Source organism: Rhamphochromis sp. 'chilingali' (assembly GCF_963969265.1).
Source record: "Rhamphochromis sp. 'chilingali' genome assembly, chromosome: 22".
Taxonomy (NCBI): Eukaryota; Metazoa; Chordata; class Actinopteri; order Cichliformes; family Cichlidae; genus Rhamphochromis; species Rhamphochromis sp. 'chilingali'.
This window is the reverse complement of record NC_137950.1, coordinates 29037923-29052752: the sequence shown is the minus strand read 5'-3', so window position 1 is coordinate 29052752 and position 14830 is coordinate 29037923. Positions and strand designations below refer to the sequence as shown.

General features: G+C 45.7%; 1 protein-coding gene across 2 annotated transcripts in view; it reads right to left on the bottom strand.

The window, feature by feature from the left end:
* grid1b (glutamate receptor, ionotropic, delta 1b) overlaps positions 1–14444 on the bottom strand; it is a 621235-nt gene extending 606791 nt beyond the window's left edge. For both annotated transcript variants that reach the window (XM_080873797.1, XM_080873798.1), the window contains exon 1: positions 14355–14444. In XM_080873797.1, coding sequence (XP_080729923.1) covers positions 14355–14436 — 82 coding nt within the window. In that variant the 5' untranslated portion in view covers positions 14437–14444. The remainder of the gene's footprint in view (positions 1–14354) is intronic.
* Between the last annotated feature and the right edge of the window lie 386 nt (positions 14445–14830).

Here is a 14830-nt window from a genome sequence, read left to right as displayed (position 1 = left end):
ACCCACGGGTCTCTCTGTGAGCTCACAGTCAAACCTCCCAGGCTCTCTGCCACTGTCTGCTGCAAGGAAACTGGCACAATTAAAGGGCAAGTTCATCCAACAGGCTAAAACACACGACTCCCCCACTTAAAAGGGTGGTTTTCCTTCTCACTGTTGCCAACTGCCTACATAGCGGGTGGCAACTGGGTTGACCATCTTCCGTGGGATTGTGCAGCTCAGTAAAGGAGGACCTCGGGGTTTCTCCGGCTGAGCTGGTCCTTGGTCAGCCTCTCCGTGTTCCTGGGGAGTTTTTGCCTGAGTGTTTCTGGGGACACAATAATGTGACGGACCAGCTGTGGAAGTGACAGAAACCAGCAGAGGATTCATCACTGCTGTGAGAAAAAGATGCAGGTGATGGGAGTTTTAATCAAGCTAACAGTAAATAGCTGTTAGCTCGTCACACTTCCACTGTGTTTCCTGAGTTTTGTTGGTTTTTTGGTTGATCATTTTCCCTTCAGAGAGTGTGGAGGGCAATGGTGGTAAAATGGGAGGTGCCCTGGGATTGATCAAGTCCAACAGATTGTTGCTTCTGGAATGGACCAATGATTGAAGCCTTTTTACGTTCCAGTTTACTAGAGAGTGACGAGAGGACAGCAAAGCAGGGAGAGTGTGAGGGAAGACACGCAGCAAAGGGCCGCTCGGCTGGTAGCTAGCGACTTTAACTACCTGCAAACAAATCAACACGTTCAATGCAAACTCCAGGGGAGCAGCTTGCTGCTCTGTTTAAGGCTCAGCTCCCTCTTTGTGACTTGATAACAGAAAGCAATCAGTTCAGGAATACACATTTTTCCCAAGCATAGCTGCTGCCAACTGATCTCCAGTCCTGTGTGGCCGAGGCCTTAGGAGGTACTAACCAGGGGATCCGTGGTTCAATCTCAGTCTTCCAGGCTGCATGTCCAAGTGTTCTTGGGCAAGATAACGAACGCCTTGTCTCAGATCTGTAACAGACTCAGCAGCTAGCATGTGGGGAAACGCAAGTTTAAAGATGTGTGGGTCCAAGATGTGCTGATAACTTTTTAAAATTGGGAATCCAAGCAGCTGAGCCACATGTGAAACCAGAAAAGCTCCAAAGGCGCTCGAGTCTTTCATGTCTGCCGTTATAAGCCCCTGTTCAAACACAGACGTGCGCGCCGTTCAGCTCAGATGTTTCATTAAAGTTTGCTTTAACCGTCGCTGCACTGAGGCCTGAGATGTCACGGCTCCTGCTCATATTAAGTCGGCACCAGTTCTATGAATCGCTCTGCAAGCACGTTTCAAGGCTGTGTGTCCTGAATCAGGACAATTGAAGACATTTGACATTTGTAAAGACACGATTTGAAGTTTCCACCAACCCTGATCCAAGTGTTCGGTTCACTACATCAGACTGACGATATTCAACTTTAAATTATGACTGTTCACTAAACAGCTGTGCGGATTACTTTATTAATGAACAGGTGAATTGCATCTTACGGGTTATTTTCATCTCTCTCACAGCACAAACCTCCTCCAGTGTAACTCCACCCATCCTGTTTCCTGCTTCTTCGCCATGCTGTTCCCAACAAAAGCAAACATATGTCCTGCCATACATGCACCGCCTGCAAACTCTTTCGTCTGCCTACACTCGAGTCCTAAAACCGCAACAAAAGAGCCGTCGCATGTTTAACACCTGCTATAGTGAGTTGCACAAATCACCCCTGCAATCCGCACTCGTTTCAAAAATCCCGGCGTCCATCTGTCCTCACATACTCCACTTTAAATTGGAGGACAGCCTCTCTTTGGCAGGAGCTTCTTTCCTTCTGCCTTGGCGGTCCGCCTGGTGAGACAAAACTGTGCAGACTGAAAGCAAATTTGTCTCCTGGGACAATAAAGATTTTATATACATGACTGTCAGGTGAATGCAGTCTAAGAACAAATGCATTTTAATCTGACAGGCTTGCTGTTCCAGCAACAATCTGGCCTCTGCAAGCTTTAATGAGGAATGACGATTATAATCGAGACATGACGCTCACGATACCATCTCACATGCATGAAAGCTGGGTATCGACCAGTATTACATAAATGCCTTAAAAACGTGCTGTCACAGTATTTCTTGGCATTTAAACCACAGTTTATTGATATCCATTTGCTCCACAGAACGGCTTACAAACTTTGTTGGATTATTGAATTTTATGAATAAGCTGAACGGTTAATAAAGGCCACAGAAATGTGGGAATCCTGTTTAAGTTGGAAAATTAATGTGTGGCTTGGCTGACCTTTCCAGCATATTTGCAAACATTTCTACGCCACGTACAAGGTGGGAACTTCACACCAGCCAGCAGCCAAAAACCATTTATTCACCACTGATGCAAAAACAATGTATTGGAGCGGCTAAGTTTATCAAGCCCCCGCCTCTCGCTGGCAGGTAATCAACCAGGAGTCCAGGGCTGCGAGTCCCAGAGCTCAAGCTGGGTGGGAAAAAAATATATATACCAGAAAAAGAAGCTGCTTTATTTGGGGATTTAGCAGCTTCTGAGAGCTGGGACCATAAAGTCTGGCTTCTTGCTTGACCTATTAATCTCAGAAAGACTTTATAGCGGCTGGGACTCTCACTGGGTCACCACATTCTCAGATTTTATTTCCCACCACCTGCTGCCAGCAAATAGATTTTATTTAGAAGAACATTTCCCTCCAATTATTTATGCATTGCATTTGTAGCAAGAAGGCAAATGATTGACAGCAACGTCAAAAGAGGAAAAAGTGAAGCAGTGTAACCGTCTCCATCATCTACACACATTTTACTCCAAAGTTAAAACTTTCAGTGAAGCTACTTTAAGACAGGGGAACGACGTGGAGCCGAGAGGCTCGTTTTTCAGTTTGGTGAGCAGCACAAGAGATGAAATAATTATTTTATTTTTATATTAAAGTTAAAACAAACAAAAAACAGACACTAGAGCCAAGTGGGAAAATATGCAAGCATGTATTTCTCTTTTTCAGGGCAGTAATTACACTTTATGATTGTGGATGAGGATTTTCAACTCTCGTCTTTGTTTGTGCTTTTCTCTACACAATATACAAATAAAATACAGTTTTCAGACTAAACTGCAGCAAACTGAAGATAAATCATTAGAATGAACGCTCATTAACCAGGTAGGAGGAGGGGGGCTGTTCTTATTTTTAGATCTTTACCAGTACTTGGTTTAATCCAACCTTTACGGATCCTCCAAAGTCCTCCAAAACACACACACACACACACACACACACACACACACACACACACACACACACACACACACACACACACACGACAACTGGAAACAAAACTCAAGGAGATGGCAGAAAGCACAAGAGAAGACTCCACAGAGACGGCACAGGTGATCTCAGTTTAGACGGTAACAGGAAAGGTAACAAACGTAAAAATCAAAACGAAGCCACGTGAGGGTCTAACATTCAAAACAACACAGGAAGTGATGTAAAGACTAAGAGGGAAAACAACAGGAAACATTCACAATCACATGGACGAGGCTGAGCCCACCCAGTCTGCAAAAAAAACATTTCTGCAGATATTTCAGTTCACGTTCAACTTTCTGACACCAGACAGTGACTGTGAGGGAAACCTGGGGGGAAATCCACAGTGTCCGACTGATATATGTGTGATTCATGACACCTCCACCCTGCCTTTGCAAGTCTATCAACGCATGAGCGTGTCAGTATGTCTACGAGCACTCACACCATAGACAGCTTGTGTGTAACACTGAGGCCTAAATAAAAAGGGATGAGAATGAGAATCTGTGTTACGCTGATTGACTGCTTGGTGCTTGTATACTTTGTATTATGTATTGACATCCTGATGCAGGCTGCGTGGAAAGGATTAGCTGAAGGAAAGAAACAAAATGCAGAGGGCTTCAGGTCTGTTCAGGAAAACACTCGTACAGCTGCCTCCCTCTCAGCACCAAGGACAGCTCCTGTGACTGCAGGCTGGCTCACACATGAGATTTCCTCACATTAGCTTCTCAACATCCACCAGAGTGCCAGCAAATCACTTTGAGTGGGGTTAGGGTTAGGCAGCCTTTTAGCCACATGTTAAAGTAGATTTCCACTGAGCTTTGCCCAACAGGTCAATACTCCACGTAAAAAGGAAGCAAATATAACCCCGACCTGTTACTGAAAACGTGGATGTTGAAGACTGACGTCCATTTACTGTGAAAATCAGGACTCCTATAGATCATTTACTGTCCTGACAGCCTGCATCAACAACAGCAACTAATAAATGAATATAAATATATAGAGATGCTGTCAGTCATGGTGCTGCCACAGTGGGACTTTTATGACAGTATCAAGACGCCGCTGGCTTCGGTCTACCTTTGCCGGCTCTGATTTCTGTCGTCCATTAATCAGCGGAAGAGGCCGATGTCGGCACCCACAGTCATTGCAATTACACTCATTCCTTTCATCACCCTCATACAGGAAAATCCAATCCTATTAAAGGTTTAATAAGTGGTAATACAAAAGGTGCCATTTATCTTTCCAGTAGCCCATGTGGCAAATCCCTGGTAGGCTAAACTACAGGGAAATAAAACATACGTGGCAGAACACTCGACTGTTATTACATGCAAGAGTGCAAATTATTCTTTACATTGTCCTCCAGCCTCCCTCAGCGAGAGGTGGTGTGGTGGATCCTGCCCTCACCAGGATGCTAATGACAAACAGGACTCTACAATAACCGGTTTAATAAAGCCTAGTGCTGGATGCTAATACTGTACATGTTTGTGTGACTGTGGAGCTCATTAAATACAATTTGGATGACTATGTTATGTGGATATATTGTGCTGAAGTATTCTTATACTCACGTGTAATTACAGAACAGGTGAAATTAACTGGGATGAGGAAAGCAGGCAAAAGAAGAACGAGCAACAATACAAGTCCTTCAAAGAAATGTCAGGGAAAGAAACACAAACGGCTAAAATGATTCATGCTGAGCTCAAACTTCCAAACAAACCTGGTAGGTTGATAACAAATTTTGAAATTCAAAACTTGAACCAAAACCAATATATTTAACCTAGAAAGACCACTAATACCATCAAGTCTTTAAATAGTGGAAATGTTCTAATTAAAACAAACCAACATGTTGCTCCATCCTCTGTCAGCGCCATTTAAATCTGCCTGAGGTGAAACTAAACTTTAGTTTGGGTCAAAGGTCGCACACAGTTAGTCTGTAAGCTAGCAAACACCACATCTTAGGGGCAGGTACAAAATAAAACTGACTACAGACCACGGGAGAAAATCATGAAGAATTATTCATGAAACAAAGTGACTGAGAAGCCGAACCTCAAAGAAGGACCGAGTAGTTATGCTGTCAGTGATTGGCTTTTTGAACACACGTTGGCAAGACAACTGGCAGGAAACAGAACAATGACAGAAGTCACGGTGAAATGCATGAAGGTGGACGTTTATGAAATAAAACAGGAAATGGATTCAAACCCAAGACAAGCATAGACGTATAGGAGCGATGCAAACGACGACAGATTAGAGAAGAAAATGTGACAAAGCTGAACTCGTCCTGCTGCTCTCTGTACTTCAGTACCACTGAAGAGGAAAAGCTCCATTTAGCAGGTTTGCATCAATAATGGCAACAAAAACAGAAGCTACATGCCAATCAAGGTCAGGTGATGCGGAGAATTAGTCTTCACATCCGCTCTGTGGAAACTGGATATTATTCTGATCCTGGACACAGTGGAAGTGAAATGAATAATGTGGAGGTTTAAACACAAAGCAGCACAACGAGAAGATTTATAGCAACCAGGAGTTTGGGTGACATTTCCCCAGAGTCCAATGGAGGATGCAGCGGAGCTATTATCATAATTAAACATCCAAATAAGCGGCGCTGCAGCACCGTGACCTTCAGGCGTACAAGGGGGAAAAAAAAAAACTGTCCCAGCAGCCCAGCTCCTCCTGCCTGTGAGCACAGAGCATGTTCTCACAGTCAGACATCAGCGGCTGAAGCTCGACTCAATCCTCAGCCTCAAACCCAAAGTTTCACCTGACATGTGAAGCACTGAGCTCCTCTTCCTCATGTTCAACAGCCAATGAAACATGCACGTGTGCAGATTAGCTTTGGCTATCATAACAGACAGTCATATACACGAGATCAGTTCTGCTGTGGAGACAATATGGCATATATTAAGATCCACCGAGCTGCTGCAGCTGGAAGAGCCTGTTAAACATCAGCGAGCAGCAGCATCTAATACAAGAAATCCAACACGAGAAGCTTCAAATTAAACCAGAAGTCCTGACGGACCGTGTAAACTGGTAACATGTTGTAATGTACCGATGCGTCAAAGCTTCAGTGTCTCAAAACAAAGCAATCATTGGGCCACGCTTGGAATTTAAAAAGATGCATCTGCAGGACGGGGTTCTAAAATCCATCTCTGCCAAGAGCTACCCAAGCAGAGCCTGTGCACGTGTGCACGTGACTTCAGTTTAGCCAGAGTTAAAAAAAAAAAAAGTAAATGCCAAATAAAAGACTCCAAATACATTTACAGAAAAAGGAGGAAACATTGTGCATTGTGTGCAGCCTCCTTACTCGAAGAAATTTCATCTATTTGAACATTTTTAAAAGGAAAAAGCTCAAGTGTTTGTTTGTTTCCCATCCTGGTTTATTTTTGTTGTTTTGCTTTCAGGCCGTCTGTGTTTTCCTTCTAATTGTCCTGTAGTTACTCAATTGAAAACATTATTTGTCCTCCCAAAGGCCAATTTCAGACAAGTAGGTTTGAAAACAACAAAGCATCTGACCAACAACAGCCAAACTGAATTATTCAAAACAGAATTTAAACTGGGGAATAAGAACACCGATACTGTAAATGGGCACAACATTTTAAACCTTTATTCACATCAAACCAAGCAATCAACATTTCTCCTAACCGCCCCATCAAAAGCACCATTACCAACAACAATACTGGTTTGGGTGATAAACATGACCAGAGACCAAAGTCTAGCTTGAACCGTGATGTTCATGTCTGAAGTGAGGAGCAGCGAGGAGAGGGCACAGGAAGGAGTGTGAGGATGAAGGAGGTCTGACAGGAGAAGATCAGTGAGAACTTTGAAGATAAGAAGCAAAATCTAGTATTGGATACGTGGAGGAATCAGGAGCCAATGAAGGTGGATGACACTGGATGTAACCTGCTGCAGAGTTCTACGATTTGGAGGATTTTTTGGGAGAGCAGAGAGAATGGCACTACAATAATCCAAACACAAGGTGAGAGCATGAACCAGGATCGAGTGCTGTGTTGACGAAGAAAAGGGCAAAGTCTAGAAATCGAATCTGCGGCGCTACAGATTCTGATGAGGGTGGTGAAGAAAAGAGCATTGCCCGAGATGACTCCAAGACTTTTGACACAAGTGCGGACCTAACAACCGGTTCAACAAAGGGGCGCATGATGTTTTAATGTCTGACTTGTTTAAATTAAATTTTCAGTCGGCTACTTTCACGAGGGGAGCTTCTTCTGTCAGTCGCCTGAATCACACACCAGAGTCAGGTCGAATGACCTTTATTTTTTTGAGGCATCTCAGGACAATCACATAGACAGTGTATGAGATGGATGTAGCCACGGTGACGTCACCCACGGGTTCCTGATGCCCGTTAGTCTCAAGACTCAACGTTTTCACCACCTCGATGTTTTAAAGATGGACTGGTGCACGCTCATTAATGAGCATTTCCTGCTGACTCCTCCTGTCTGACTCTCAGGATGACTTTGCAGAGTCTGGACTTAATATTTCATTCAAAGTGACGTCAAGCGTTAGTCTGAGCCCATGAAGTCATCAGGAGCGTGTTTACCGAGTTCACCGTGAAAGGAGCTGCTTCTGGGAGCCCACTCTGGTACGTCGTGTGTAATCATGAGCACTACTTTGAATTGGCTCCGGCAGCCACATCAGAGCTGGCATGCAAAGCAGCCGCGCTGGGCGTATTCCCGAGGTAAAACAGGCTAAACAGAAAAGACTAAATGCCGACAATGTGAGGTTAATGTGAGAGATTAACCTTCGAATTCAAAGCAGCGAGTAACAGACAATGCTACATTTTGCTACCATCATCATATTTTAGTTACATGTTCAGATTTGCAGAATTAACAGCAAAGAACAGGGCTGTGGACGTGTCGATGAAGAACAGTGATACACACGTGTTCATCAGCACATCTCACTTAAACACTGAGCGGTGCTGTGGGTGAAACAGTCAAGTTTAAAGCGAACGGTTCTCCGTCCTGGGAAACAAACTCAATTTTGAAACTGAGTTAGCGTGCTGAGGATCAGTCGCATGTAGAGACAATCACGAGTCTGCACAGCAGCTTAAAACGGACCAAAAATAATGAAAGAAACATCAGCAGCAGCTTTCAGAACCCTGTTATTAGTCGAGCCGGCTCCTTTTCCAGGTTGTTCCTGCCGGCCTGCCCACACAGTCGCTTCTCCTCCTCTGTTTGTCACAGAGAATCTGAAGCAACACTAACGTTTCTCTGCAGAGTATTTTAATGCCCTCGCAGGGTCAAGCACTCTGCTGCAAGCCACGTTCATTCAGTCCGCAAAGTGAGGCTGCTGCATTATGTGAGAGATGCCTGCTCCTTGTTCAGTGTGTGTGTTGTGTGTGCAGGTGGTGGAGGTAAATGGCCTGGCTAAGCCTTCACTGAGACAGTGCGGGAAGCCTTTTGCATTGTTCCCTAACTGGGTTAGTTTATCTTATTTAGCGGTGGGGCAAGAAAAGGCCGCAGCTGTTCATTCGCGTTGCCAGCCTCAACAGATTGGATTCCTGCAGTTCGAGATCGCCTTTCCAAAGCCGGGCGACGGATGAGCACGGCTCTCTTCCTGCTAGCCGCCACACTGATGCCGTAAATCATCCCGAGTCAGCTGCCTGGCTCGTGGGATGGGGTAATCTCTCCTCCTCAGGCTCCTTATAAAAAGTGACTTGTTATCCGTTTGGCCTGAGGGGCGTTTAGAGGACCTTCAGATCTGGAAAACAGCCCACAGGGAACAGGAAGAGCTACAACCTGAGTCCAGCAGCATCAGGGAATGAAGGCAGACACCGACAATAGGAGCTTGCATCTATAACGTCTTTTACATGACAACGTCTGTATCGTATTCACAGCTGCTGAAGACTGTCACAAAAAAGAAATGGCTGTGAGCAAGCATTAAAAACCTCAAAGTAAAGTATGACCGCATCCCTGATTTCACACAACGACCAGTTTAAAAAACCACTACAATGAAATACCACCAGATATAAAGATGTGTTTTATGACGAGACTGAAAAACAGACAGTGGTGGGTACACGCTCTCCGCACCAAGCAGATGATAATATGGTCTAACTGGTGTTTAAGCAGGTGACCGTAACAAAGGTGTCGCCTCAAATCTGCGAGGAGTTGAAAATCGGAAAATATTGGAATGGAAAAACAAAATGAAGCCACCTGCACGAGCTTCTGCTGCTAAAAGCAACACAAGAGGAAGAAACAGCACCTGTCCAGTGATGACCTCTGAGAAAGCACCATGTGACAGTGAGAAGGAAAAGGAACCCATTTCAACAGGAATGAACCAATAACAGGACGAGTCTCTGCGAGGATGGCGATCCACTCATCAGCTGTGAAGATGAGCGGGAAAGAAGGAGCCAAGAAAAGCACGTTGAAGCCTTCACTTCAGTTTGAATGCGTGCAGCGACCCTCCGCTGGGGGAACGTGGGTCTTTACAAACCTAAACTGATGATTTGTGCTCTGCTGCGCTGAAACAGGAACTCCGAAGCTGGCCTGAAATGTTATTGTGAGCTGCAGCGTTTCAAATTTCCCTTCAGCGGAACGAAGATATCTTTTATCTATTAAACATAAACATATGGGATATGCTGAGCTTCTCTCTGTTGCAGAGTGAGCTGAACGAATGTATTTGTCGAGTTTTGTCAGACACAAATGTTTGTCATGTTTCCTACAAACAACAGCTCGATATTGTCTCAACATGGCTGATTCATCGGTCTGCAGGCGCGTCTGCGGAGGTTTGACAACCTGATATTTTGTCTCTTTTCATAATGATTTCACCTTCCTCTCCTCTGAACAGAGATGTTTGCATGAGCCCCCTGAGAGCAGCCATCATGTCAGGACTGTAGCTCGCCGACAGCTTGATGTCTGATATTTAATTAAAGGCCAACATTAATTCCAGCCCCATCCCCACCTGTTTGCAGCTCCTGCCCCTGACCTCCAATCAGACAAACTGATGTTCCTTGACCACAGCTTTCCTTCCCAGGCAGCTGTTTTCACTGATTTTGTGCACATTCAACCAAAGAGGAAGAAGGGCGGGGCTAATTAGAGACGCCAGCTGCTGATGGGAGGAGATGACGAAAACCTGCCCGGCCTCGGACCTCACAGAGCAGGATTTTACTGCACAAATGCCCACGGACACATTAAGTGGGTCAAAGGCTGAAGCAGGTTGAGTGAAGGCCACAAACCTTCACGTTTTCATCCAAATCGGCTTTTTCACAGATCAACCCTCCGTCCTGCGACACCCTCTGCCTGCCACTGAGCCACTACAGGCAGCAGCAGAGAGGAAGGGACAAACAAACCGGGATATGTCACCGACGATAAGCAGCGCGGCCGGACGAGACAGATGCTCGGGCAGGGGTTTCAGGGGCCGACAGTGGAACATGTCACATCTGATCTAGGTTCAGCTCTGCTGCCAAGCCAGACTGTCAGTAGGTTCGGGGAACGACGGAAGCCGAGTGACACAATCAGACAAGGTGTCTGCATCTACAAGGATGAGGCCAATCTGTCTTTACTGTATATTTATCCATGTACACATTTTTGCACATTTAAGGGTTTTTGATGTGTAAACAAGCTGTTGTATGGAAGCCCCAAACGCAATTTCATTGTTCTTGACAATGACAATAAATAAATAAATACTAAATACTAACAACGATCATTTTTCACGCTGGGATTATGATTTGCAATGAGACATTTTGAGCCATCAAATACACTGCGATCAATAGCAGACACAAGTGACAACAGCCTCTGACTCGTCGATGATTGCAACATCATGTTGAGTCACACTTTTTGAAGGGTCTCTTAATTAAGGGGAAAAGTGGAAACACAGCACGTCCTCACCTCAGAAACAGGAGCTTCAGCGCATGGCTAACATCATTCTGTCTTACTCTCTTCCTCCTTGTTGTTCTTTATTATTAGAATTTATAGAAATAAAAATAAACACTAATAGCATTTTTAAAAAACAAAATCATATATCAAGCTTCACCAAAAGCATCTTTCTTTGTTTTATTTATGTGAATTTCCTCAAATAATCGCACATAACTTATAATCTGTGGCATTTCTTCCATATTGGACACAAAGCGGGTGCTGTGGGGTTAGTGACCCTCCACTGGTGCTTATAACCCACTTAAGTCTACGTGGTTTCAAACGGGACCTGATGCTGGGGAGTGGATATAAGAGCCAGAGTGCCAGAGCCTCCCTCTGATTCAAATCCAACTCTTAGTGATTCCTGGTTGAAACATCTGTAAGAGTCCAAAGTTTCTGCAGTGTGAAGCCGTCACTCTCTTCACTCTCCATGACACCTCCACCTGCCTTTCAACTCTTCCCCCTACACACCGACTTGGCCATAAACGCTCCCAGATCAACCAACGTTAAAGTCTTCTCTGATTTAAAAAGAAAACGACAAGAAGAATAATGAGAATCATTTTGCAAAACAAACCCAGGTGCAGCCGACTGTCTGGTGTGAAAAATCCCAAAATAGCTTTAATTAAACTTACAGAAAGGAGCTCACAAAACAGGAAACGCAGGATCAGCCAAAGCATCCAACACACGGTGCAACTACAATCAAATCAGGTGAGACGAGGCTCTGTATGAACCCACACAGGGCTGAGGAAGCACAGGTGGAAACAGTTAGGGTGGGAAAGACTATTATAAAGCCAGGAAATGAAACAGGAAGTCAATGAAGAGTTACACAAGAAATACTTTCAAAATAAAACAGGAAACCAGGGATTAACCAAAACTTTAAGTTTTAAGTAAACCAGACACCACAATTGCCTCTTCATGGCAATAAAAGAAGAGCATCACTGGTTCTCTGGATGAACGACAAAACCGAGTGTAGTCGTATGAAAGCTAAAGAACTCTAAGCCTTTAAACACTGTGCCACCAGGAAGCCTCGTAGCACCAGGCAGGAAGGTTTTATATAAAACTGTGGCAGAATAAATAAACCCACAGACGATCAATAACTGTGCTGACGCTTGTGCAGGGAGCAAGGAGGATTTTCTGATATATTTTAATGCATATGATTTGTTTTAGCAGGCAGGCGGGGACCGAGCCTGCAGAAAACTCAGAGAATCTGGTTTGAGGAGTACAGTACACGCACATCCTGGTCAACAAAGAATCCTCACGTATCTGTGAAGCAGAATCTGCAGGGCTCCACCACCAAGACCAACACCACAGGTATGGACACGCAACAATACACCAGAGGTTGCAGGCGAGATTTGCACTTACAAGTTGCAACATTTATTTTCATTTTTCTGTCGGCTGGACACGAGCTCCTCCTCGCGTGGAGAGAACACTGAGCTTCTTTCTACCTGCAGCTCTGACATCTCTAAACTCTTATGGCTTCTATTTTTCTTCGTTTAGCTCCCAAATTTGCTCATAAATAACACCAGCAGCACCAGCTGCATGTTCACGCCTGCTCTGACTGGCATCACCCCCCACCCCCTCATCCTACCCCTGATTTGTTGCATTTACTGTTCTGTGTTGTGGATAATCTGCTATCACTGTTCTCTCTTGTTGCCATGAGCCGAGTGAATCCAGATTTTCTCCCGAGGGACAGTGAAGTAGCCATCCATCTGTGCAGCCCTCCATCTACACTCTGAGATTCATTCTGTGGCGAACGAGGAGCTGCTGAAAAATGGCCAACAACAGGTTTTAATTCCTCCAAGTGTCATCTGTGCATGTACAAATAAGGACGAAGCCAAACCTAAAGAGCTGGCACACAAAGCAATCTGCCACACGAGCCATCTCCATCTCAGTGCTGAAACGAAGACTCACCTCATGTTACTGGTGTGTGTGTGTGTGTGTGTGTGTGTGTGTGTGTGTGTGTGTGTGTGTGTGTGTGTGTGTGTGTGTGTGTGTGTGTGTGTGTGTGCTGATGTTTTCATCACAGCAGGAATGACATTTTAGTTTTCTCTTAATGGAGATGCAACGTTTCAGAAGCAACATGTCATAGAGTCAAGTAGGAAGTGCATTCATTTGAGACTCAATAGCTCTAACACCCCCCCCTCCCCCACCACCACACACACGCAGAGAGAGACCACCACCAACCCCTGCTCTTTCTACAACCTCCAACCACATCCGCTTCTCTCTCTCTTCCCTCTCCTGGCTCCAACCATGAGGCCACCGCAGTGCTGCTGCCGGCCCTGTTCGATGGCCGAAGCTGCAGGAGAGACCTGATTACTCTTATTTATTTATTTAATATTTGAAATTTCTCCTTTTCTAAACTGGTTTGCGGGCGTGCTGCATCCAACCACCTCAAGGCCGAGCGGAGCCTCTGAGTGGAATTAGTGCAAACTGGGGAGTTTAAGTGAGAAGTGCGTGATTGCTGTGAGTTTGCGTGTCAGCCTTCCCCCTCTCACTGACTTCACTGCATCCTCCCTCAATTCTTTCGACTAAAAACAGAAAGAAAAAAAAGTGTCTTGACTAGAATCTCCGGATTATCATATCAAGAAGGACGCACGAGCAGAGAGCGGCGCTCACAGCCCGAACAGTCGGTGTTTGTCCCCTTTGTCATCTCTTCCCCTAGCGCTTTATTAACATTTCACTCACGTCCAATTCAAAGTTCAGGCTTATAGATGAGGGGAGGCGAGGGAGTGGGGAGAGGGGTGAAGGAGGAAGAAGGGGAGAGGGAGGCGGATGGGTGAAACTAAACCCTCCAAACACCCACGTCGGGCCAGATTCTCCTGCCAGCCTCAGATTTGGGTTTTTTTTTTACGCATCCTTCTCTGGGAAGGATGGAGGGGTTGTGGATGAGATGCAGGGGTGGTGGGATGGCGCGGCGCAACACTTTGCGGGCACTTCTAGCAGGTCTGCGCTGCGTGGGTCTGAGGCTGGATGCAACAGCCCCCCCCCCCCCCCCTCCCTACACGTTACCCTGGCACGAATCGGAACGATAATCAGCTGTGAGGTCGAGTCCCTTTTCGCCGGAGAAGAAGAGGCTGACTGGCTGAAAATCGGCACCGAAAACTCAGCACTGAAATTCTTCAGCGACTCAACTTAAAACAGCAAATTTCCCTTCGTGCGTGGAGCCGTGGGCACGGCTCTGCCTGCAGCAGGAGAGGCGCCCCGGCCGGTTCTTACCGATGTGAATGATGGAGTCGGCGCTCACAGTGTTGCATTGCAATATCCACAGGGAATGAAATAACAATATCAGCGTTTCCATCTCCAGCGTGAGCCAAAGGGGCGCATCCACGGATCCACCTCGCTTTATGCTTCTTATTGTCTTTCTCTGTTTTTCTCCAGCGGTGCTGCCGAGCAAATCCAAAATAAGCGTCGGTGCGTAAAAGCGGCAGCGGCGGCAGAAGCAGCAGCGGCGGCAGCGAGGAGCAGTGCTGAGTGAAATCAGCAGCGAGTACTCGTCAAAACGTCCAAGAAGAAAAACCCAAATCCAAAAAGAGCAAACTGTTGGCCCAAGTCGAGAGAAAGAAGACGTAGAAGCTCCCGCGGCTCCGGAGAGAAAGCAACCCGGGTGAGCGAGAAGGGGAGAGGGGAAGGATGAGAGAAGACACGGGGGTTGGATTCAGAGGTTGAGATCCGCCGGACGAGCAGCTCTGACT